Source organism: Salvia hispanica, chromosome 3 (assembly GCF_023119035.1).
Source record: "Salvia hispanica cultivar TCC Black 2014 chromosome 3, UniMelb_Shisp_WGS_1.0, whole genome shotgun sequence".
Classification (NCBI taxonomy): domain Eukaryota; kingdom Viridiplantae; phylum Streptophyta; class Magnoliopsida; order Lamiales; family Lamiaceae; genus Salvia; species Salvia hispanica.
Window position 1 is genome coordinate 43,615,865 of NC_062967.1, and position 25,805 is coordinate 43,641,669.

Here is a 25,805-nt window from a genome sequence, read left to right on the forward strand (position 1 = left end):
TTAGTATTTAAATTTTGTAGTGTATGTTTGTGATAATATTATGGTTTAACTATTATTAAAACCATCAGTATTCTACCAATATGAATATATGATTACGATTTATGAATTTTGTATTTAATGTTTAACAATTTGAAGTCTTGAATTTGAAGATGGAACATTATAGATCAAATCCCTGCGCATGCAAACAATTTTTTTTTATTGTCTGTCACTGAATTTCGGCTCATTCGGTGGAACCGAATAACATGTCGGTCAGGACCAAACAATAGGGATAACGCGTACGGACTTATAGTTAATTTATTTTACCAAACAATAGGGATGGGGTTTTCCATGTCATAGTATTATACATTTATACTATCAATTTGTACAAGTCCTTCGTGTCATAGTATGGTACCTATTATTAATATAATTAGGTCTCATTTGATAAGCTATGTTTCACCAGGATAATAGTACTATTAATTCTATTTATTGTTTGGTATACCCATTTACAAGGAGTATTGAGTTGTAGAGCAGAGGTTGTGCACAAAAAAATCGTGAATAATACTATATATAGTAGTTTACTGAACATCTTTTAATCATATTTAATTATTTTTTTATTTTTATTTTTTAGTAATTGACAAAAAAAATTACCTACTTTTAATAGATATAATAATTATCGTTACTTTCTATTATTGTTTTTCACCTCCATTTTGGTTAATGGATGAATAATTTGTTAATGGATACCCTAAACCCTAATTTTTGTAAAGATCTCTAGTTTCCGTCAATTGTTCTAGTGCTAATGTGAACTAATGTGAACAAGCATAACAACGATTAAAAGACGTGCGACAGCTATTTCTAATGAAATAGTTTTGACGACTTCAATATATAAATACTCGCAGAGGTTAACATTCACCTTTATATAGAATAGAGATATTTCAATTTTGGGGCGTGTTATATTGCTAACTCACCTTTAAATTGCTAACTACAACTAAATGATAGGCATTAGATTTTTAAATTGAAGGTGAAGATCATTCAGCCCTTGAGTATTAATATCAATAGGGGATTAATATCAATTAACTACAAAATTAGTTATAACTAATTTTTAAAAGAAATCCCAAAACTTTAAATTCATATAACATATATCAAATTAAAGATAATTTTATAAAGATTCCAACGATATCCTACATGCATATGTTCCGACGTCAAAATTTGAAAAAATAAATAAATTTTTTTAATTTTTTCATACAACAAAATGTCAACATACTATATAAAATATGTCAATATAATACATGTAGAATGTCAATATAAGCAATGGGTTAACATTCTTAAAGCATTGTGTTGACATTCTCAAAGCATTGTGTTGATATTTTCGAAACACTACATTGACATTTTCATCCAAAACCCTAATTTGGAGTTTTTTTATCTTTTTCGATTTAATTAATAAAAATAAAAATTATACGTGGCAAATTGTAGACCACACGTTTTCTAAAATCCTATGACCTTAAATTAGTTGTAGTTAGCAATTAATTGATGAGTTAGCAATTGATCACTCCCCTTTCACTTCTAATGTATTTTTATTACTATATTTACACATATATATAGGAAGAAGGTCAATTGCTAACTCATCATTTAATTGCTAACTACAACTAATTTAAGATCATAGGATTTTAGAAATCTTGTGGTCTACAATTTGTCATGTGTAATTTCGTTTTTTATTTTTTAATATTAAAAAGATAATAGCAACTATCAAATTTAGGGTTTAGAAACATAATGTCAATTCAGTGTACGAAATACATCAACACAAAGACATGACAAAGTCAATACAATTTCATATTGACATTGTACAAGCATTGTATTGACAAATTATGTGTCGTATATTGATTTAAAGCTGTCAACGAAATTTATGAAATTTTTTAATTTTTTTTCAAATTTTGACATCAGAACATATGCAAGTGAGATCTCGTTAGAATTCTTATGAAATTATCTATAATTTGATATATGTTGTGCGAAAAAATAATTTAAATCGAGAAAGTCATATGTGTTTTAAAGTTATGAGATATTTTTCAAAAGCTAGTTACAACTAATTTGTTATAAATTGACCTTAATACCCTTAGGGAAGGTTTTTGTCAATCGTATTGACATTTCGAGGCTGATGTTCTAGGCCCTTGATTTGAATATCTAATGATTATTATTTAATTGTAGTTAGCAATTAAGTATTGAGTTAGTAATATAACACTCTTCTATATATACATATATAAATATGGGGAGTGATCAATTGATAACTAATTAGCAATCACAAATTAAGACCAAATCTTAGCTATTAGATTAGGAAATCTAGCGGTTGAAATAATGCCACATGGATTATATTTTAAATTATAAAATTATTAAATAAACTTAAAGGTATTAATGTCAATTCTCTCTCATCAAAATCATCTTAAAACTTTAAATTTACGCAACTCTCTCGATTAAAATTTTTTTTTTGCAAAAAATATATCAAATTAAAGATAATTTTATAAGGATTGGATTCCAACGAGATCTCAATTGCATATGTTTCGACGATGATCAGGTGATGAAATTTGATAAATTATATTTCAATTTTCGTACATGTTGATAAACAGATTTTATTAACAAATGCAAAATAAAAATCTCAATATAGTGTATGCAAAATCTCAATATAATGTTGGTAAAATATCAATAAAACAGTGTTGATATTTTCTTGTACTTGTGTTGATATTCTCATGTCATTGTTGATATTTGTAATACATTATGTTGATATAAAAAAACACCCACGAAAATTATCATATGATAACATAATAACGATATTACCCTTTTGTTGATATTTTGTCTATTATTTATTGAAATTTGTGAGTTTTAATCTTATTCACTCATTTCAAAATCTAAGGGTGTAAATTTAGTCTTAGTTTTGAATTATGATGTTATAAGCGTTAGAAGAAAGACCCATATAAATATTATTATATTTATTATTTTGTCCAATCCCACGATATTTAATTTTTAGATTCACCATTGAGTATTATAATCCTAATCAGAAAATGAAAATTGCATTTAGGAAAAGATGAATACTCTCGTAAATGTACGCGATCGGTGTACACACACACGAAGCTTTAAAAGCTTTTAAGAAATTAGTTATATTAAGTGCATGGACAATTAATTAATTGAGTTTATTAATGCTTTGTATCTTGCATGTCTACACCATGACCACATCTAAGTGCATTCACAATTGAGATCACAAAGGTGTATCGGACAGCTTGGAGGGGTGCGTTCCGCGACACTCGGGGTTGCAGGGACAGGATGGGGCGTGGTGGGGGCATCATTATTTATTTTTGGTAGTAAAAAGCGGGAGTAACCCAGAAGTCTCAAAAAATAAAATTACCGATAATGAGACACTAAGTCTATCATGCAGGAGTCAGATACTAATGCCCGACGAAGAGGTATCTAAAACATGAACGCCCTGATGAAACATGTATGTATAGTGTGATAAGTAGTAGTCGGCAACAAAGTTACCTTCTCGGTGGGAGCATCATTATTTATTTCTCATTATCCATATTTCTTGCAACCTCTTTGCTTATGTCATAGTTTGACAATAACGATACAAAAAATACTCTATAATTATTCATTGTAATTTGGATCTCTCAATACTATAACTCTGGCATCGCCATTGGTCATGAAAATTGAAAGTAATAATTATGTATGTACCAGCCGAAGCGATATAAGTTGAGGTATGAGTTATGGATAACCTTATAGGAAACAGAATTTCCTTCTTCGCCACTGGTCACATAAACTGAAAGGAATAGGAATTATGATAGTATATAATTAATATACTAAAATTAATAAACTGAAAGGAATAGGAATTATGGTAGTATATAATTAATATACTAAAAATAATTAAATGTTCACTTATTGAGTGATTTCTCACTATGAATAGGAGTAATTAGCAAGGCCTACAACACTGTTTAAAAACTGCAGCCTCATACTACTGTTTTTAATTCAGTATATGTCTCCATCCCCATACTACCGTTTTTAATATAATGAATATTAATGAAGAAATTTATTAACTGATAATTTTACTTTCAATCATCTATACCTCTACCTCGAACTCCAATCCAAAGAATATTCATAGTCACATACTTTATACTTTTTCAATCATACTATAAATTACACATTAAGGGGATCCACTTCATACCTGGTGTTATGTAAATACCTTTTCATCATTAATTATTATGTTAGTTAATTTACAGAATCTCATTTTCTTTTCTTTTCCTTTCTCATTTTACTTGTTTATACACTATTTTACATCATAAATTATTTAATTAAATTGATAAATTTACAAAAAACACATGTATTCTTATTTAAGACACTAATTAGTTTGTTAAAATTAAATTAATATAACCTAAATACATAATAAAGTTAAGAAAGTCCAGAACCTTACTAATTAATTAAATACATAAATTAATTAGCAATAATATACTTTCATTAAACAAAAAATTCCATTTAACTACTACTATAAGTTAATGAAAATCGTATATTGAACATATACCCCATAAAGCCCAAAAACCATTTAATTATAATTAAATGAAGCCCATGTAACAAATTAAACCAAATTTATAAAATCACGCGTCCACACCACTTACTCCAGAGTTTAGTCTCATTCAGAATTTCATTATATGTTGTTTCTTGTTAAGAAATTGATTTTTCATTCAACATTATCGTCATCAAGGTATGGTGTTCTTTCCTTATCAGCAATAATTAAAGGATTTGTTTGTGCATTTATACTATAGATAAAATCATATGCATTTTCTTCATTTCCCCAAAAGCTTCTCCATTTTCTATCTCCAATCCTCAAATATGGAAATTCAATTCAATACGTATAAAAAGGCCACATTGTTCAATAACCTTTTTTTGTTAAGTAACCAAGAACCAAAAATATATCAGCATTCAGAATTAGGTGTTTCTCTTTTGTTTATCTACTTGCTTTTTATAGGGTGAAAGAACTCTAAATTGAGAGAAAAAGAAGAAAAATAACTCACAATTTTTTTTTAAATATTGAATGCAATCATCGTGAAATATATTTGTAATGAAACTCATTGAGACTTCAATTGTAATCCAAGTTTTAATGTACCATAATCTAGAAATTTATTTTTCAAATTTCGTTAGATGTATAGAATTGGCGTGGATTGCATTTATATGTATGATTGTATGAATTTATTGATGGAATTTGTGCCGTGTTCCCCTTTCATAATAATCAGCCCATTTACTGTCTCAAACACAATTATGCAGATTTAAAATTTCTGCATAAAGCCCAGCCTAATTTGGGGTAATATCAATAATATGGATAATTAGTCTCCATGTATACAAGTAATACTATCATTTAGATTAAATGAATATATTTGCCCAAATAAAAATTAGTAATAGTAGTACAAATTTTCTGAGATACAGGAAGGGCGTGTAGATATATAATCACACTATCACAACCAGCCACTGTAGACATATTTGGCTATTCCAAGAAAATGAGTGTTCAAAAGGTAGTTATCCAACATAATTCAATAAACAATTTAAATTAATCCATTGAAACTGCGATATTTAAATCAAGAAGATACATCATTTAATTAAATTGGTCAGCCCAAATTCAAATATTAACTCCGGTCCAACAAAAGAGCCTTCCAAAGTCGAATAGGGGCAATTCCGTCAATTCAGAAGCCAAAGTCGAGCGCGGGAAACAGATCCTCTGCGGCGCATCTCTCACTTCACTCTATTATATTATCCTGCTTTCAACTTCTCTTTCTGCTAATCAATTTTACATTTTGTTTCCACACCATTAATTTACTTGATTAATTTTCCTGTAAAGACCATGAATGGCAGCGACAATAGGCGCAAAGATCGGTGGGATTCTCGTATTTCAAAGAAGCAGCAGCTGATTCTAAATGCGGAGGAGCAGCTTGAATCCAAGCTCGGATTTGATCTCTTCACCCAAGGAGATACACGCCTCGGCTGGTTACTTACTTTCGCCTCTGTCAGCATCCTCCATTTCCCCCAATTTATCATCGCTTTAATTCCATCCACATGCATTTTTCATTGATTCGATTCCATTTTTTTTATATAATTTGATGTGGTTCCTCGATGCAGTCGTCTTGGGAGGACCGGGAAACTAATAAGGTGCACAGTTGCGTCGATTTGTACTTTGTCTGCCAGGTAAAAGTTTAATTTTTTAAGACAGTATTTAGTTTGGAAGAGAATTTGGTTGTTTTGATATCTGTTGAATGTTTTTGGTGCAGGATGGTTCAATGTTTAAGGCGAAGTATAAGTTTCGACCTTATTTTTATGCTGCCACCAAGGTAGGGTATTACACACTTCGAATGCTACAAATAAAATTTCTATTTATAGCAACTCTCCTATGATTGACTACTTTCAATAATGTTGTCATAGGAAAAAATGGAAACCGATGTTGAGGCGTATTTGAGAAGGCGTTATGAGGGCCAAATTGCAGATATTGAAATTGTAGAGAAAGAAGATCTTAATCTTGTAAGTAAAAAACGACCTCTATTATATTTTCACTGATGTTATCTCATCTTACCTCATTATGTTCGATATACACACATTGCTTGTTATTGTTCTCTCTTTATATTAGGTGCTCAAGTGTAGTTACTTGTTACCTTATCTTCATTAGTTAAACATGTTTATTTTCCTATGCTGTTATTAAATAACCTTTTTTTATGTACATGAGCTTGAGTACGCATAAATACATACTAACCTTTTTTATGTACATGAGCTTGCGTACGCATAAATACATACTGAAATTACTATGTACTGAAGTACTCCAATTGTCACAGAAAAATCACTTGTCTGGTCTGCACAAGTGCTATTTAAAGATATCTTTTGATACTGTTCAACAACTAATGCAAGTCAAGAAAGATCTTGTTCATGTTGTTGAAAGAAACAAAGCAAAGATGGACGCCGAGGATGCGTATGAGTCCATATTGGCAGGGAAAAGGTAATCCTATCTTCTTTTGATAAATTCATAACAATAAGCTCTGTCTGAATCTGCAGATGTTTTTGATTGAGCAGCAAACAGCGGCTCCAAGATTTTATCGATTGTATCAATGATCTACGTGAATTTGATGTACCCTATCATGTTCGCTTTGCAATTGACAAAGGTAATTCTGGATACATGTGTGATTTTCTCTCTTATTCTCTATGTGAATTCACATACAAATATCCCACATAATACATTCTTGAGTTCACATAATTCAGATATAAGGTGTGGACAGTGGTATGATGTAAGTGTATCCAGCTCTGGGGTTATAGTGGAAAGGAGAACAGATCTGTTGCAACGGGCAGAAGTTCATGTCTGTGCTTTTGATATTGAGACCACAAAGCTGCCGTTAAAATTTCCAGATGCAGAATATGATTCAATCATGATGATTTCGTACATGATTGATGGCCAAGGGTACCTAATCATTAATAGAGAGGTATATATGACCAGACCTAAATTATTTTACATCCATGTTTTTCATGGCGCTTATCTTAGGTTAAGGATGATAGTTGCTCCCATTCCCCCTCTTTCCTTTTTTATTTGGAGGTTGACCAAGGGAAATGTGGATATTAAAATCTTATAATTGAAAAAGGTTACTGTTTCTATTACTAAAATTAGATAAGCCTGATCTCTGGGATCTCTATAATGTGATTTCTTTAGCAGTCCCATCAAACTTGCTCTACTAGATCAAAGATCTCATTTTTACAGTTTTGCCTAGTCCAAGTGCAGTGTTTTAGTTTGTGAAGATAAAACACGTTTTACGCAAGTTAGCTTGTTAGGTGATTAATTTATGTGAATGTGCTATAACTGACAATTAGTTATGTTTGCAAATCATTGCAGTGTGTTGGGGAGGATATAGAGGATTTGGAGTACACTCCCAAACCAGAGTTCGAAGGTTGCTTCAAAGTGAAAAATGTTAAAGATGAGGTATTAATGGCGTATGACATATTATTATACACCTGAAACGTATATATTTTTTAATTATCTATGTCTCTGGGAATTATCGCAGAAAGGACTACTTAGCTTGTGGTTTGCTCATATGCAAGATGTAAAGCCTGGCATATACGTGACATACAATGGAGACTTTTTTGATTGGCCATTCCTGGAGACCAGAGCAGCCCATCATGGTTACAACATGAATGAAGTATGTGTCGCTGCTAGCCACATTAAACTTCTTAAGTTTTTCTGTTTTCAGAAGATTCTGTCATCAATCTTTTCCACTGATGTATCACTGCCTAGCCACTCGAAACTTCTACAGTTGTTCCATTTTAGAGTACTCTGTCATCAAACTTTTCCACTGATACATTGGATCATTAATATAGGATGCTCAATTTTGTATCGCTCTGAAGCTCTTTATTTCTGTTGCATGGTATTGCGATATGTCCTCTTACTTTCATGATTGTGGAGATAATTAAATTAGAAATCACTGATTACTGTGTTTGCATTCCAAATTTTCTCTTCTCTAAAGGTTTAACTGGTACTCATGAACAACTGAAAATCACTTATTTTCTGTTCTATAAAATTCAAGCACCAACATCTATTATTTTAGCAGATTGATTGCGTAATCTTGGTAGCTATATTGCATCCATTTATTCGCAAGCTCATTTTCCCTTTACCAAAAGTCCAAGCTGTATATAGTCTTGTTTCTCTGGTTCTCTTGTAACTTATGAACTGCAGGAACTTGGATTTCGATGTGACAAAGTTCAAGGTGAATGCCGTGCCAAATTTGCTTGCCATCTGGATTGTTTTGCTTGGGTTAAACGTGATAGTTATCTACCTCAAGGCAGCCAAGGCTTAAAGGTGCAACTACTTTATTTAACTTCTGGTTTTAGATTCTTCCCTCTTGCTTTAAATTACCTATTTTTGTACGATTTTCCATCTAATACATTTATAATTTTTATTTTCCCTCTTTCTTTTAGTTACCTACCTTGCAGACGTCATTCTTTTCCAGCTTTCAACTACTGAACTATTGTTTTATTCCCTTATTTTCCCTTTTATAACATAATGGCGTCAGCCATGGGATTTTTTTCAGACATGGAATAGCTAAAAATGCGAGTGTTCTGATTCTAAACTAAGCATAGTTAAAATGACTCTTCTCCATTGTTTCTGTGCTCATAAATGGTTCTAGGATTTCATCTCGTGTTTATCCAGTTCAAATAATGCACTCATGTGACTCTGATGAATTTGAATCGTGTAACTCATGTGATTTATCTTCTTTCAGTAATATGTCTAGAATCTAGATTATAACATTAACTCTTCATATTTCAGTCTGTTACGAAAGCTAAATTGGGCTACGATCCTTTAGAAGTCAATCCTGAGGATATGGTTCGCTATGCAAAAGAAAGGCCGCAGGTATGTACACTATTGTAAAATATTAATTGGAGAAGATAATTGATGATAAAGGTTGTTTTTCAGCTTGAGCAATATAAATTTACAAACAATATCAGAACTAGCTTAGACTCATCTTTAAATAGTGGAGAATTACTAGGTTCAGAAGTAGGTGGTATGTTTGGTGGAACCTTCTTCTGTTCTGGAGGCTGATACTAGACAACACACTCAGTCACAGACTTACAATACATGTGCATGCAACTGTATAAGCTGCAGACTGCAACTGTCAAAGCTGTAGTATCAACGTATTATGCAATGGGAGTTGTACAAAGCGGATTTGAATAAATCCAGTCAACAAATAGGAGTTCATGTTATTCAAAACAGGTTCCCATCTGTTACGGGGCTGCTCTAAAATAGAGAATTGGTATGGAACTGGTATAAAAAAGATAAATTATTATCTCAGTATCTCTCAGTATCTCTAGTCAACAACAGCCACCATTGTCAAGGCGAATGTGTTTTAAATAACAGTGAAGGCATGGTTTTGCCCATGTTAGTTGGTTGATCTGAGATGATCATATTTTTGGATTAGTTTAGATAATTGTCAATATTTATCTTTAGTTTATCATCCTTAGTTGTTTAGAGTTGATCTTTAGGAGTCTAATAGCTTGTATTTTCCTAGTTTGAGTATGTTTAGGATCTTTATTTTGTTAGAATTTTATTTCAAGTTGGAATCTTTAGTAGGTTTTATACATAGGGTTACGTTTATCAGTTTTAAGCGTCCATAAATTTAGTTGAGTTTTTCCAGCGCAAGCTATGTGTTGTCGGTGTGTTGCCCTCCTTGAAGGTGTGGCCTTTTCAAAGGTGTTATCTAGTAATCATTCTATTACTTTATAGTATTATATTATTTTCTAGTCCTTTTCTGTTATTTTCCTGGTGGTTTGGTGTTGTCTCTGATCTCTACGGCTTATCACTCTTCATCCACCTATACTCCTACCATTATCAGTCAAACAAATCTTAGAGACTTGGGATAACATGAAACTCTCATGGATACCTTTGAAGTGTTACTAAAGTTTTTTGCATTCAATTTCTTAGAAAAACTGGCACTGGCATTGTTTCTTTTGGCCTATTGGTATTTGGTGTTTTTGCCATCCACCCCCAAGATAACAATGGAGGCATTTAACAATCAAGGATCCCTCATTTTTCCATCCTGAAAACAAGTATCAGGATGAACTAATTGTTCTTTATTTCATTAGTTCTACTTTCTGTTTAACTTAATCATGATCTTTACTTGACCTTTTACTGCTTTCAGTATGAATGTATGATGTTTCATGTGTGATACTCCACTAACCATCTACTTGGTTTACATTGTTGTAACTTCGCAGATGATGGCATCATATTCCGTTTCTGATGCTGTTTCTACCTACTACCTATATATGACATATGTACACCCCTTTATTTTCTCCTTAGCAACCATAATTCCCATGCCACCAGACGAAGTTTTAAGAAAAGGAAGTGGGACACTTTGTGAAATGCTTCTCATGGTTCAGGTGAATCATTGAAGTGTTATACATTATGTTTTATGTTGGAATTGTGGGTCATTGATTCTTTCAAGTGCATACAAGCTTTGTTCTTCATTCACTAGGTTTATGCTTTGCATTATTTGTCTTATGAGCCTTCTAGCCTCTCCATGTTCTATAATGTTATCCAACCCAATGAGTAAAGGAAAAGAAATCACATAACAGGAAACATCAGATAAGCCATTTTAGCTCCGTTGGCCTCTTTTAAACTACATATGGTGATACCTTTTTGTTCTTTGCCTTTTTATTCTTGCAGGCATACCAAGCAAATGTTATCTGTCCTAATAAGCACCAATCTGATCCAGAGAAATTTTACCACAATCAACTCCTTGAGAGTGAGACATACATTGGGGGCCATGTGGAGTGCCTAGAAAGTGGAGTTTTTAGATCTGACCTTCCAACAAGTTTCAAACTTGATCCAGCTGCTTATGAGGTAATCATCTATCTCAGCTCCTATTAAATAAAATATGGAGTATGTGTTATTTTGTTACAGCAGCTGTGTTTTACAAGGTCTTCAGCAAAACTTGGAGCAATCTTAAGTGAAACAGTGCAATTCTTTTATATGGTGCATATCATGAACGGCAATCTGTACCATCAATTTTGGAACCGTAAACATCATTTTCTCACATATCTTGAATAAGGAAATACCTCAGCACACACTATATCTTAGACATGTTGAATGTGTCCTTCCTGTCTTATACCAGAGTGGTCTAGGGTTCAAGCACCACAGTTCCCCCACCCCAAAGTCAAAAAAATCAAAATATATTTTACACGTGCTGAATGCTTTCAAAATCTTATACATATGATTAAATATTAAAGTTACTGATTTGGCTGCTAACTGTTCCTATTTAGAAAGTTGTGATACATTATACACATATAATGTTGAAGGAAAACATGCTAGGGGGTCGATTATTTGTGTTGGATGATCTGTGCTCAATTTTTTAGTCTGCAAAGGCTTGTAACCTGCAAGAAAATTTTCCTTGTAACTTACTGAAGTAAGAATGAATTATCCTTACAGCAATTAATAGACAATCTAGACCGGGACCTGCAATATGCTATCATAGTGGAAGGAAAGATGGATCTAGAATCAGTTACGAATTATGATGAAGTTAAGAATGCCATTTGGGAAAAGGTAATGTAACCTCTTCCGTCCATGTGAAGAATGCTTCTGATCAACTCATTATGTAAAGCACAGATGTTAGATTGTTTCCTTTGCTTTATCCTTATATTTAATCTTATCCAACGGGAGAAGTTTATCTCATCTGAGCTTTTTCTTTCTTGACCGTATCATCTGAACTGTAACCCTTTTCCTCCCTTTTTTTTGCTGATCACCATCTGAACTAGTCAATCCTTGTTAATCGCTATCTCGAGCCCAGTGCAGGTAGAGTATTCCATATTCCTTTCTTTGCACAATATATTTGATCATGCAAAAAGAAAAAAAAAGGGTTTTGAAGGGGAAGTTCAAAAGCATCAATATATTTGGAATTACCTTGTATCTATCTTTCTTCATAAAAAATTAGATGTTGCCCCATGTTTACAAACATACCTTGGAAAGTGTGCATGATCTAGTAGAAGACAATATCTAAATAGTGCAAATTGAGAGGGTTGTATATGCAAACCTGAATACGAATATTGTGTGCATGTGGGTAGTAAAATGCATGTATTATTAGTGTGTATGACAAATATGTGCTTGTTTAAATCTCCTCAATTCTCTTCTTATCTGTTATCATATTCAAGTTTGTAACAAATGCATAGCCTGTATCCATGTGACTTACTAAGTTTGGTTTGCTTCTCTCCTTCAATGTGCAGCTAGTGAAACTGCGAGATGACCCAATATGTGAAGAATTTCCTCTCATATATCATCTTGATGTTGCTGCTATGTATCCAAACATCATTTTAACAAACAGGCTTCAGGTAATCATATATCATATCTCTCATTATGAACTTCACTTTGTAGTGCAATTTAGAGTATTATACACAAAGGAGAAAACATAGATGCACATATCAAACCACAGTTGATCCTATCATCTCAACATGATCCTATCATCTGATGATCTCAACATGATCCATGACCAAATAGGTAGTACTATTCCATGAAATTCAAACCAAGCATTTTCTTTTTTGTGAATTTTTTGGTTATTGCTTATGGGGGCAATTAGCCATTTCCGAAGCTTCCAAGCCTTGAAGCTTCTGTCAGATAAATGCAGTCTCCAATATTTTATCGCAATATAATTACGGTATATGATCTCTACTTGACTGTGTGGGTGCTATGTTCAAGAGTCACGGGAAAGTTTCCGCTTGATGGATTCATGCAAGATGCAACAATAGTCAGCATATAATTTAATTAAAGTCCATTTAGGCTGATATGTACTCGTAAGCCATAATATGACCCTATTACGAGATGGCATCTGACTTGAAATGCTGTTATACTTATGTTTCTTCACTCTCAAATTGTAGCCACCTTCAATTGTCACGGATGAAATATGCACTGCATGCGATTTTAATCGTCCTGGAAAAAATTGCCTTAGGACGCTTGAATGGGTTTGGCGTGGAGAGACATACATGGCAAAGAGAAGGTTTGATTAGTATTCCTCTATCATTTAGTTAATTAAACAGAAAACTGCCGTGAGTATTTTTTAATCAATCCAGTTGATTATATTGCTACAGTGATTATTATCATATAAAGAGGCAACTTGAGTCTGAGTTTGTTGATGGCATGAATGGAAAGTTATCCAACTCTTTCCTTGACCTGCCTAAAGCAGAACAACAAGTGAGACTAAAGGAGCGACTAAAAAAATACTGCCAAAAGGTATGTGTATATCGTTTCCCACATCCCTTTATTTATAACAGCAACTGCTTGAAACAGAGTTTATACTATTTTCTCCATCTTTTAGGCATATAAAAGGGTATTGGATAAACCTATTACTGAAGTTCGAGAAGCAGGGATCTGCATGCGTGAAAACCCATTCTATGTTGACACTGTCCGCAGGTAGGTGTCTAAAATATTGTCATGATTCTTTTTGGCACTTTCAATCCACTATTTCATATGGACCCTGTGAGGATCTTTCACAACATTATTAACTGTAAATTGGAAATTTCAAGCCAAGTGGCCACACTCAAGATTGTCCTCTTTTTTGTTGTTGTTTGGTTTAGCTTTCGAGATAGAAGGTATGAATACAAAGGGCTTAATAAAGTTTGGAAGGGAAAGTTGTCAGAAGCAAAAGCCAGTGGGAACTCTATCAGAATCCAGGAAGCACAAGTATTAATCTCTTGGTCCGGTTTACAGTAATGTAAGGCTGTTGTGGAAGTAAGACTAACTCTGACGGAATTACTTTTTCAGGACATGGTAGTGCTTTATGATTCACTGCAACTTGCTCATAAGTGCATTCTCAACTCCTTCTATGGCTATGTTATGCGCAAGTATGTTGTTAGACTTCCGTGTTATTGAAGTCCTATCTTTCATATAAGTCTTATGTGTTCTTAAATGTCTTGGTGAAATTCTAAATTTGTCAGGGGTGCAAGGTGGTATTCAATGGAAATGGCTGGGGTTGTTACGTATACCGGAGCTAAAATAATTCAGAATGCACGCTTACTGGTAGAAAGAATTGGGAGGCCTCTTGAGTTAGACACCGATGGTATCTGGTGTTGTCTACCTGGATCTTTCCCAGAGAACTTCACATTCAAGACAAAGTGCGTTTTAGTAGCAGAAATGCTTGGCTGCCTTTTATATATTCACCACTCACCCATTTGATTTTTCAGTCTATGTAGATAACAATAAACTGAAGTTGCAACATGATGATTGAGTTGTTATTGTTTATGTTTTGATATAATGTCCTGTATTTTTCTCATGCACTAATGTTGTTTGAAGATATGCTGACCACATTTTTGTAATATATGATTAGAGACTCAAAGAAGAAGCTGACAATTTCATATCCATGTGTCATGCTAAATGTGGATGTGGCTAGAAACAACACCAATGATCAATACCAGGTTAGTAAATAACCCTTCCCTTCTTATTCCAGTTAGTTCCGACGTAACTTTGTAATTTCCAAATGGTTTGTCATTAACGTTGGGCAGGAGAATTAAACGTCATATTACTAACACAAGAATCATCTACTGCTTCTTGCAGAATCTAAAAGATCCTTTCAGTAAGACATATACAACGCATAGTGAATGCTCAATTGAGTTTGAGGTGGATGGGCCATATAAGGTGATGCCAAGTAAATGCATGACAGCTGTAGATTTGCGCTTTCGGCGATGACTTTGTCCGTTAATTTTTCTTATATTACTGATTACTGAAGAACATATGTAATCTTATGCATATAGGCAATGATTATACCAGCTTCCAAGGAGGAAGGGATTTTGATAAAGAAACGGTATGCAGTTTTCAATGATGATGGTACCCTAGCTGAACTCAAGGGTTTTGAGATCAAGCGAAGAGGCGAGCTGAAGCTGATCAAAGTTTTCCAGGTAATTCTGTAACAGGCAGTGCCCCATGCTGTGACATTTGAAGAACTAACAAATTTATCTGCCTATTTCTATCTCCCATGTTTATGCTTTTGTGGTAATTTATCCTTATCAGTATTCTAGTACCAAGGTTTTTATTATCTAAATTGTTTTTATTTTTTGTAGGCAGAGCTTTTTGATAAGTTCCTTCGAGGGTCAACCTTAGAAGAGTGTTATTCAGCTGTTGCTGCTGTTGCAAATCGCTGGCTTGACCTTCTTGATGTATGTTACTTAGTTTGATGATGACTTCCTTTAACATATGCAAGATTGCAATATCCCATTGCCAACATGATTATTAATCAGTTTTATCTAAGTCTAACTCGCACCATTGGAGATACTGGAATGGTTACCTTACTTTCTTTTTTTGACGTTTTAGCTTGCTCTGAATAGTAGAAATGCATTTCTTTTGAGATTAGGCAATTTTGAAAAGTACTTTGGACTTTGGAGTATGTTTGACATATTTTCAAGTAAAGCAAAGTATTGTCTCGAAGATATTCTGTAGCTCTTATTTTGACTCTCTTTCCCAGCAACTATGTATTTTCTTTCTTGTATAACTAAGAACTCTTAGCTGCATTTCCATGAGATTTCATCATCTTAAATATCTTATAATCACAGAACCAAGGAGAGGACGTCACAGATAGCGAATTGCTTGATTATATATCAGAATCAAGTACAATGAGCAAGTCCTTAGCAGATTATGGACAACAAAAGTCATGCCCAGTAACAACAGCAAAGCGCTTAGCTGATTTCCTTGGGGATGCCATGGTTAAAGATAAAGGATTGCGCTGTCAGTATATTGTTGCTTGTGAACCGAAGGTATACAATTCATCATACAATGAGATGCTATCAATACCACCAGTCCTGTTTCTTGTTCTCTTCAATAAATTTAGCTTCTTTGGCAAGGATAAAAAGAATAGCATATAGCCATTTAGTCATGAATTGGTCTGAATGCAATACAATATTCTAATGTGCTTTTGGATAGATACTGATTAATTTTTAAGAATAGCATTCACTCAAGAATTGGTTCCAGTGCAATTTGATACAGCATTATTGGCTTAAAATAATATTGACACACCACATTGAACAGGGAACCCCAGTAAGTGAACGTGCTGTTCCTGTTGCAATTTTTGAGACTGAACCAGGTTTGATTTATACAGTTCTCTCTTGCTCTTTTTTTCTAATTTTATATCAACAGAAAAAAAGTGCTTAGCTGCTATGAAAATGCATTACAGAAATTATGAAGTTTTATGTGAAGAAGTGGTGCAAAGTCTCATCAGATGTTGGCATCCGGTCAATCATTGATTGGTCATACTACAAACAAAGGCTTAGTTCAGCTATTCAAAAAATTATCACAATCCCAGCTGCCATGCAAAAGGTCACGCAAGTTACTGCTGCTGGGTAGCTTATTTCCCTTTTTATACCCCTCTCCCTTTACTGAACTGCAATCTCATACTTGCCAGGTTGCAAACCCTGTCCCAAGGGTTATTCATCCTGATTGGTTGCACAAGAAAGTTAAAGAAAAAGATGACAAGTTTCGCCAGCGGAAGTTGGTTGATATTTTCAACCGAAAAGAAAAAGATGATGCTGTGGGATTGAGTGGTTATCCTCACACTATAGATGTACAGAATATTACAGACATGGAAGACTTTAGATCTGGAAAAACTCCTCCTGTGAGACCTCAACCTATTGTTCATTCATTCGTGATCCATAATGAACAGCATCAAGTTGAAACGAATAGTCTTGGGGGGAGTACGGAGCAAAATGATATACAAACTGGACAAAATCAGTCTACTCATCCATTGCAAAAGGCTCCTGAAGAGACTATTGATAGATTTGTCGACTATCAAGGATGGTTGGAGTCAAGGAAGAGAAAGTGGAGAGGGACTCGGGAAAAAAGGAAACGCCAACGGTATTCTTCATCATTTAAATAATTGTTTCTATAACATTTTCATAATAGGATACTTAAATTTTAAGTTTTTTCACTGTTGATTTTTGTTTGTTAACTTTTACTTTCACAGGTTAAACATTGTAAATGATGTGGAGGCACCCAGTGGCTCTGCAAATAACAGACATGCTCTCGGTGGAGTTGGGGTGAATTCCTATTTCCAGAGGCATGACTTAGCCCTCACCCGTTGCCATTGGCAGGTGATGCATTTTTTTAAGAATAATTTGTTTTGTAAATTTTCAGTTGCTTTGTATTTTCCTCCATAGAGAGCTGACTGTGATTCTTCTTTTTGTCAGATCATTCAGCTCGAACCAAGTGGACAGCATGGCAAATTTTTTGCTTGGGTAGTTGTAGAAGGAGCAATGCGTAAGATCCCCATATTAGTTCCCAGAGTATTCTACCTCAACTCCAAGGCCCCTGTAACAGAAGAATTCCCTGGAAGGCGTGTAAACAAGATTCTTCCCCACGGACACCAAAGCTACAACCTTATTGAGGTACACCTTCTAAAGTGTACATGAGTAGTTCTAAACTTCTAATCACAGAAACCAGCCTTTAAGTAATCAAGTTGTAGTTTAACGTTGCATTTTTATTGATAGGTCATAATTGATGAAGACCAATTTAGGACCGAAAGCAAGAAATTAGCCGCTCACCTTGCAGATCCTGAAGTTGAGGTATCTTTTTTTCTAGCCTAGAGTGATATGCTGCTAGCTTCTTCAAGTATTTGTCTGGATAATTGCAGTGCAAGATGTTAATAATAATACGCACAATTTGTCTTCACTTTGAAACTTCTGAGGTCTCTTGACTTAATGAATTTCTCTAACATCATATTTCCCCATTTCTACACTCACTGCTATAGGGAGATAAAACTTTAACATTTTCAGCGGATCATACAGTGAGTTCATAGTTAAAGGAGTCAATTACACTGAAGTAGTCTTGATGTGATACTTGCAGTTGTCTCATAGTATGACCCATTTCACATTGCAGTAAACTTTCTGTTATATCATTCCTTACTTTTTGTTAAAATCCACTCTTCAAGTTTGTTGTATGGCTTCATTACCAACTTAGACCATGCATAAAACTTGACGTTGAATAGTCGCAATTGCAACCACTTTTTTCATCCAACTCTCAATGGTAATGATATCCTCATAGTAGAAGTAGAATTGTATCCATTTCCTCCTTATGTAATTTAGCATTGTCTAAAAAGTAGACGATGAGAACTTCCCTTGTAGTCATTACAACATAATATCAGTCACATGCTTCAGTAGAGCTGTTTTTTTTAGCTCATTCCTCTAGTTGTGGTTGGTTTGGAGATTCAGGACTTGTACATTAAGCCTCATTTAATTTGGTTGATAAGGGTGGATTACCAGAAATTATGCAACTTAATTAAGTCTATGAAAATTGCAATAACCCTATTTTCCCACTCACAGAGCTAGTCTGGATTTTACTTTCTGATTATAAATTTATGATGATAAGAATATGAAATTTCTCAGGGAATATATGAAACCAAGATTTCACCGGAGTTTAATGCCATCCTTCAGATTGGTTGTGTCTGTAAAGTGGACAAATCAGCAAAAATAAGAAACTTCCAAGATGGCTGGAGTTTGAGTGAATTGCACATGAAGACAACAACTGAGTGCCCATATCTGGAGCATTCATATAATTTCTTCTACTTGTATCATAGGTACTATGTGTTGTCGGAAAACAAGTTATATTTCCTAGTTAATAAACCAGGTTTTCTGTAGTTAAGGTAATATCGTTTCTATCAAATCATACTAAATATTTTGGCATTCAATTTTCTTCAGCATCTGTGACAGCCGAGCCATTTTTGTTGCATATTTTCCTGCATCAAGCCAAATAGCTGTTGTGGTAGTCAGTCCTTTCCAGAGTAAGGAATTGTCATCACAAATGCTAGATAGACAATTTCGTGAAGCTACTAGCCAAGCACTATCCACGCAAACTACTACAAATGAAGACATTACTTTCAAGGTATTTTGATTATTGATGCATTTTTTCATAATAATATATTAATTGTTTTATCATGTTCTTGCACTTTCTCGTAGGTGGACTATGTTGGGCATGTCAAAGATGCTCAAGGAAACTTGCAGAGGATGATAACCGAATACAGGTCTCTCTCATAATTTACAAAATCTCAGCTCCCTATAATAGTTGATGTTGGCAAATGAAACAAAAATAACATAATAATGTCCCACATGCATGTAAAGAGAGGACTTAAACCAGTATATAAGTCTAATGAGTCACTCCTCCTATCACCAATTGGGCGGGTCGCCAACTGTGGACTAAATTTAACTGAACTGAAACTGAAAAATGAGTATATTTGGGCTATAAATTTGCTGATATTCTCCTGAACTTTTCTTTGATATAATTTGATACTCCTTTGATGTAATTTGATACTCCCTGTGTTCCATGTTAATAGAGGCGTCTCATTTTTTGCCCTTGTTTTGGAAAAATAATACTCCCTCCGTCCCACAATAAGAGTCACATTTCACTTTTACCATAAATGGTAAGTAGGTCCCACATTCCACTAACTCACTTCACTCACGTTTTATTATAAAACCAATATAAAAAGTGGACCACATATTCCACTAACTTTTACAACCCACTATTCATTACATTTCTTAAAACCCGTGCCAACACCAAATGTGACTCCTATTATGGGACGGATGGAGTAATAAATAGTTAAAGTGGAGAAAAAGTAACGTGAGAGAGAATAATTTAGAGAAGATCACTAAATTATTCTCCCTCTCACGTTACTTTTTCTCCACTTTAACTATTTATTACTCCCAGTCCACTAGACTAGTTTTACCATTTTGGGCCGTCCCCCAAAATTAGAAAAAGTCTAAAATTGAAAGTTTTTAACCAATTACAAGCCTCTATTAATGAGACCCCATAATCCACTAACACTACTTCAACTATCTTTTCCCTCTCTCTTTCTTACTTTTTTCAATCTCTCTTACTTTACCAATTGCACATTAAAATCCGTGTCATATACAAGTTTGTCTATTTTTGGGGGACCAGGGATTATTATTTTTCCAAAATGAGTGCAGAAAATGAAACGCCTCTATTAAGGCGGAACGGAGGGAGTACCTATTATGTGGCATGTATGATTTGACATATACCCACTGTGTAATTTCTTTGGCAGACATCGGCATCATGGACCTGTAATCGCTGTTATAGAGTGCCCTAATATTCAGTTATTGAAGTCTGGCATTAGGTCACTGGAAGACTATCCTTGTGTAACCATACCCTCCAATGCTCGTGATAGCAAATATCAGGTGAATCTGAGTTTTGCATTAAGGTTTATGGTTTTATTTATGTGTTGGTTTATTGTTGCACTAAGTACTAACGTATTGCTGAATTCTTTGGTTATCAGGCTATTGGTTGGCAAGTAATTGCTGCAAAAATTGGACTACAACGATGTGCTGCTTCATCACAATGGTTGAATGAGAGAGTTACACTTTCACGATATGCCCATGTAAACGCTGCTGCACTCATTACTTGATATATGCTGTACTTTATTATATTATTTTCCGTTTTTTATGAAGATAGTCATATATAAACAGGTTCCATTAGGAAATTTTGAAGTTGACTGGCTCATACACACTGCTGATATATTTTTCTCAAGAGCTTTGCGTGATCAGCAACAGGTTTTTGCTTTCTTTATTTGTTGAGATTTACTTTCCTTCCGACCATAAGCAAAAATAAAAGATGTAGTAAGCCACTTGTGGCCTTACATATTTCACCCTGGGCGAGTTTTCATTGGCATGGAATTTGGTCCAACAGGTTTTGTGGATATCTGATAATGGCTTCCCAGACTTGGGAGGCACTACTGAAGATGTACCGTGTTTTATAGATGAAGTAAGTTATATAGACTTCAGAATGAGTTATATTTGTTGGGCCTGGCACTTTTTTGTACTGGCCAGTGGCCACAGGAAAATACTTGCTCCATTGTTAGTAATCAGGGAGTTTATAATGATGTCTGTAACCAGGTCAATCAACCTATCCTCACTTACCCTGGTGCATATAGGAAAGTTACAGTTGAACTTAAGGTATAATTCTTGTATCTCATTCTCCCTCCTTTTCTTCTGTTTTCCCTTTTCTCCCTTCTATCCATTAAAGTAATCCTTGTCTCTTATTTTTCAGATTCATCACCTAACTGTCAATGCTCTTCTAAAAAGTAACCAAGTGAATGAAATGGAAGGAGGAGCATTATTTGGTTTCGATCAGGATATGAATTCATCTTCATCTAATACAGAGAAACAATATTGTTATGATGAGGAAATTTCCTGTGCTCCTGCATTTCGTGCTCTGAAGCAATTAATCCAGAGATGCCTTGCTGACGCAGTTACATCAGGAAATGTGTTTGCAGATGCTGTATTACAGCATCTCTACCGATGGCTTTGCAGGTTTTTACTAAAGTTTATTTCTGTGCATATAGTATTGTTTAACTAACCTCCTTTCACAATTTGCAGTCCAATATCTAAACTTCATGACCCAGCTCTCCATCGCATGCTTCATAAGGTGATCTTTTTGAACAGGGAAATAAGTCTTACTTCTCCAATTGATAAAGAAATATGATGGGTTGCATATGAGTCAGCTCATGTCATTAAAATTATTTTTTTCCTATCTCATGTTTTTTTCCTATCTCATAAGGCGTTCAATTAATTTCTACTTAGTAAATTGATGATATTTTCACTTCCAGGTTATGCAAAAGGTGTTTGCTTTGCTTCTGGCGGAGTTCCGTAAATTAGGTGCAACAATTGTATTTGCAAGCTTCAGCAGAATTATAATTGATACTGAAAAGTCAGATCTATCTGCAGCAAAAGCTTACTGTGATAGTGTACTTAAAACTCTGCAGACAAGGTTCGTCTCAACATGCATTTTGGTGACTTATTATCTTTATGCAAGTATTGTTGGAGGGAGGGGCTGGGTTGGCCAGTTTTGCATTTTGACCACTTCTATGTGGGTTATTTTCTTGGGTGGCGCATGTCATCTCAAACTTTCTTTATAGCAGGGACTTGTTTGAGTGGATTGAACTTGAACCTTTCCAGTTTTGGCATTCCCTACTCTTCATGGATCAGGTAAACAGCTCTTCTTAGTTTGTTGCGAACCAAAAATTTACTATTTTAGTATTGAAATATCATTATACAGCTTTTATTGTTTGTTGTGATATTATTGATTTGATTATGGAGTGTTTTTCTCTTTTCTACACTTATCAGTTTATTTCACCTGAATAGAGATCTGCTAAGTGTAGTCTTAGGTTACGTGAGAAAAATATAACTGTTATAGCTCATCTTCGCACTTTAATTCACTTTAAAAAAAAAGTGATAAAACTAGATACTTCTAATTGAACCAAGACTTGTACAATGGTTTAAAGCATTTGTATGTCACCAAGTGATTAGTTAGGCACATGGAAAGTGTCATGTCCAGCATTTCCAACACGCAGAAGGGCTTTATTGTCAAAATCTAATAAAAACATTATTCTAGCAACGAACTACTACTAATTTCTGACACCTATACAAACTTTATTTGTTTTATCCTTTCCCCTTTACTTTTTATACATTATTTTGATTGCCAACTTCTTGTTTTTCAACCTTAGTACAACTATGGTGGAATTCAAGCTAGATCAGAAGATAGACCCACAGAAGAATGTACTAGTGCTGTTGCAGAAAGTGTGTGCACTGACTCTCAAGTAGAAATCGTCTCCAACTGGGCCATAGCAGAAAACTTGACAAAAGTAACTCAGGTAGGCTAATCATCCATGTGAAATTAATTACTTCTTTATCTGTTTTAGATCAAATTGTCCCCTTTTCCTCTTTAATTCTGAAGGTTGTTTTGCATCAAAGCTTACTCAAAGGAAATATAAAGAAATCGATATTAGCCACAAACAGTGTGGACAGTTTAGCAACTCACACTCTTGATACCATTGTTGTTAACAACACCACAGATACATCAGACCAGAAAAATGGCCTTAACTAATATGCTACCCTTCCCGTTCCCTGAACCTCCTTTCATATTAAAATATTCTATAGCCGTTTAGTCTGGCAAAGATACTGCCTTTGTGCTACTAAATGAATTCCAGAATTAGTATCAGCTGCATACTCAGTTGCATGTAATGCCTAATCAACTGCTTTTCTTTTGTGCAGGATCACTTTATCTTAATTGTATCAGAATTTTTGTATTTTCCATGGAAGTTTGCGCAAGAAGAAGCAGCAAAACGAGCATCTGGCATGGGAGACCTGTGCACTCCATCAATCACAGCTGCTACTGCTGAGATTCTTGAATCACAGAAAACAGAGTTCCTGAAGAAAAAGGTATAGTATTTAGTTCATACTTCATATGAAGTGAGTTCTAAATCTTAACAGTTTAAAATTTATTGCTTGATAATCAAATTCTGTGTTCTACAGATTGCATCTGACTTTACGGACAAACTTCTCAAAATTGTATGTGATCCACATCTTCACATAAAAGGAAGAAACCAGTCTGAGATTGATCCTCCTGAAAGTTCGCATTCTTCAACCAATGTCCAAAAGGGAGATGCTGCTCTAGATTTCATCAAGTATGTCTGTGCAGTTTTGGCACTTGACCAAAATGTTCAGCATGAAATCCTGGTACAGACTAGCTCTAACATTTTCTCAACTGCCAAAAGTCTAAATTTATTATGTATTTTGCTTCTATTCTGATCCCATTCATCACGCCCTGCAGTGGTAAATTATGCAAGCAATATCATTCATGCGCTATTTGTATGCATAGTGCAATTAGCTATAGCAAAATAAATCGATTGTTATTTTACATATTCATACATGCTGAAGGGCACATAGGAGTTGTACTCATATGTAGCTCCTCTGGTAATTCTTTGGTTGTTGTAGACCAAACATGTCTTGTTTATGCAATTTATTTTCTTGGTTTTGGACAGGTTATGAGAAGGAATCTTCTGAAATTGGTACGCGTGAGAGAATTCGCTCCTGAGGCTGAATTTCAGAATCTACGGACATCTTTAACTTTACCGAATGTCATTTGCAGGTAAAAAATGGCTGGTGCTGTATGGTTCTGTCTTGAGTCTTCTAATTTATATCATCTACGGAAAAATTGTTTATTGAGTAGTACTATTGTGGTGCTTGATTGTCCATAGAAGACAAAACTACATAAATGGAGTATCAAATATTGCCTGTTTTGTGTTCATTTATAGTTTATGTTCTAATTCACAGCATTCTGTATGCAGTTACTGCAACGACTGCAGGGATCTTGATCTGTGTCGTGACAAGGGATTAATCGGGCAGGAATGGCGTTGTGGTGTGGCTCAATGCGGGCAAGCTTACGACCGTGAAGTGATTGAGAATGCTCTCCTCCAGATTATTCGGCAGAGGGAAAGGCTGTACCACCTTCAAGACCTTGTGTGCCTCAAATGCAATCAGATTAAAGCTGCACATTTAGCCGAGCATTGCTCGTGTGCTGGATCATTTGTTTGCAGGGAAGATTCAGCTGAGTTCTGCAACAAAATGCAGACTTTCCAGAATGTGGCGGTGGATCAGAAGTTTCAGCTCCTCCAAGAAAGTGTGTCTTGGATCTTACAAGTCAAATGGCTGTGATCTGAATATCCCAATATAAGCTTTGGACGAAAGTAGAAGAGAATCACTCGGATTCTATATTTTAGAAACCCAAACCAAGATGAATACAAGTCGAATCTACTTGTGTAAAAATGTAATTTAGCATTCATTGTAGGGTATGTTTAGACAATATTATACTTGTGTATACAAATGCCTCATGATATGAAATCATTATATAATGTCATTTCAATTTAATCTTAGATGGATAATCATGAGATAATTAGTCGTAGCTAACCCCTCCAACTAAAATAATCTCACGACTCAATCCTAGAGTATATCACATAAAATGCTTATTTCCACATGCCTTCATAGTCTGCTAGATTTTGTGCGGGTTGTATTCTGAATTATATACTACTAGCATTTTTGTGATTGATTGTCTTCATAGTGTGCTAGATCATGTGTTTATATCCACATGCCTTTCACGATATTCTTAGTTGTTTACATTCATTAAAGTTTTTAGCTATTGTGTATTTTCCAGTGTACATTGTTATTGATGCAAATCATTATGGTTACTGGCTCTTATTATTAGTGTTTAACTTATGACTATACATGATTCCATGTTTCTGAGATGTCTGTTATGCTGAGGACTGTCATGAGTTATTATTTGAGATATTTATTGTTTATGGAGAAGTAATAAGTGTCTCTCTTATGAATTCGTGTTGTATGGTAAATTTGCTTTACTAATTAAATGCAGCAGGTATATTTATTGGGAATTTACTCAAACACTATTTGTGTTTCAGTTGGAGAGAGTTGAATTGGTATTATCCCAAGTTGCTGGCAAAGATATCACTGAGCCAAAT

At 34.4% G+C, this 25,805-nt stretch overlaps 1 protein-coding gene across 2 annotated transcripts; it reads left to right on the forward strand.

Moving 5' to 3' along the window:
- The first annotated feature begins 5,813 nt into the window (after nucleotides 1-5,813).
- On the forward strand, nucleotides 5,814-25,205 carry LOC125217082 (DNA polymerase epsilon catalytic subunit A-like). Of its 2 annotated transcripts, none has more exons than XM_048118906.1 (49): nucleotides 5,814-6,004; nucleotides 6,118-6,183; nucleotides 6,267-6,326; nucleotides 6,418-6,513; nucleotides 6,822-6,982; nucleotides 7,057-7,145; nucleotides 7,243-7,460; nucleotides 7,865-7,951; nucleotides 8,034-8,168; nucleotides 8,702-8,824; nucleotides 9,293-9,376; nucleotides 10,735-10,899; nucleotides 11,186-11,362; nucleotides 11,948-12,061; nucleotides 12,739-12,843; nucleotides 13,387-13,505; nucleotides 13,597-13,738; nucleotides 13,824-13,918; nucleotides 14,083-14,188; nucleotides 14,270-14,349; nucleotides 14,443-14,619; nucleotides 14,832-14,919; nucleotides 15,059-15,139; nucleotides 15,256-15,399; nucleotides 15,562-15,657; nucleotides 16,051-16,251; nucleotides 16,523-16,577; nucleotides 16,668-16,810; nucleotides 16,896-17,344; nucleotides 17,454-17,580; nucleotides 17,677-17,874; nucleotides 17,977-18,051; nucleotides 18,871-19,061; nucleotides 19,183-19,366; nucleotides 19,441-19,505; nucleotides 20,541-20,673; nucleotides 20,772-20,873; nucleotides 20,962-21,045; nucleotides 21,182-21,256; nucleotides 21,388-21,447; nucleotides 21,542-21,804; nucleotides 21,871-21,919; nucleotides 22,101-22,261; nucleotides 22,410-22,479; nucleotides 22,998-23,144; nucleotides 23,545-23,712; nucleotides 23,806-24,009; nucleotides 24,315-24,421; nucleotides 24,621-25,205. In XM_048118906.1, the coding sequence occupies exons 1-49, from the start codon at nucleotides 5,843-5,845 to the stop codon at nucleotides 24,985-24,987; spliced, it is 6,648 nt and encodes a 2,215-aa protein (XP_047974863.1). In that variant the 5' UTR covers nucleotides 5,814-5,842; the 3' UTR covers nucleotides 24,988-25,205. The 2 variants fall into 2 exon arrangements, with proteins under 2 accessions (XP_047974863.1, XP_047974864.1); XM_048118907.1 differs by having other exon boundaries at nucleotides 22,413-22,479.
- The last annotated feature ends 600 nt before the right edge of the window (nucleotides 25,206-25,805 follow it).

Coding starts and splice junctions, on each gene's coding strand:
- LOC125217082 (XM_048118906.1), top strand. CDS start 5,843: ATGAATGGCAGCGACAATAGGCGCAAAGATCGGTGGGATTCTCGTATT. Junction 12,062..12,738: donor AGAATGCCATTTGGGAAAAG/GTAATGTAACCT, acceptor TTCAATGTGCAG/CTAGTGAAACTGCGAGATGA. Junction 17,875..17,976: donor AAAGCTACAACCTTATTGAG/GTACACCTTCTA, acceptor TTTTATTGATAG/GTCATAATTGATGAAGACCA.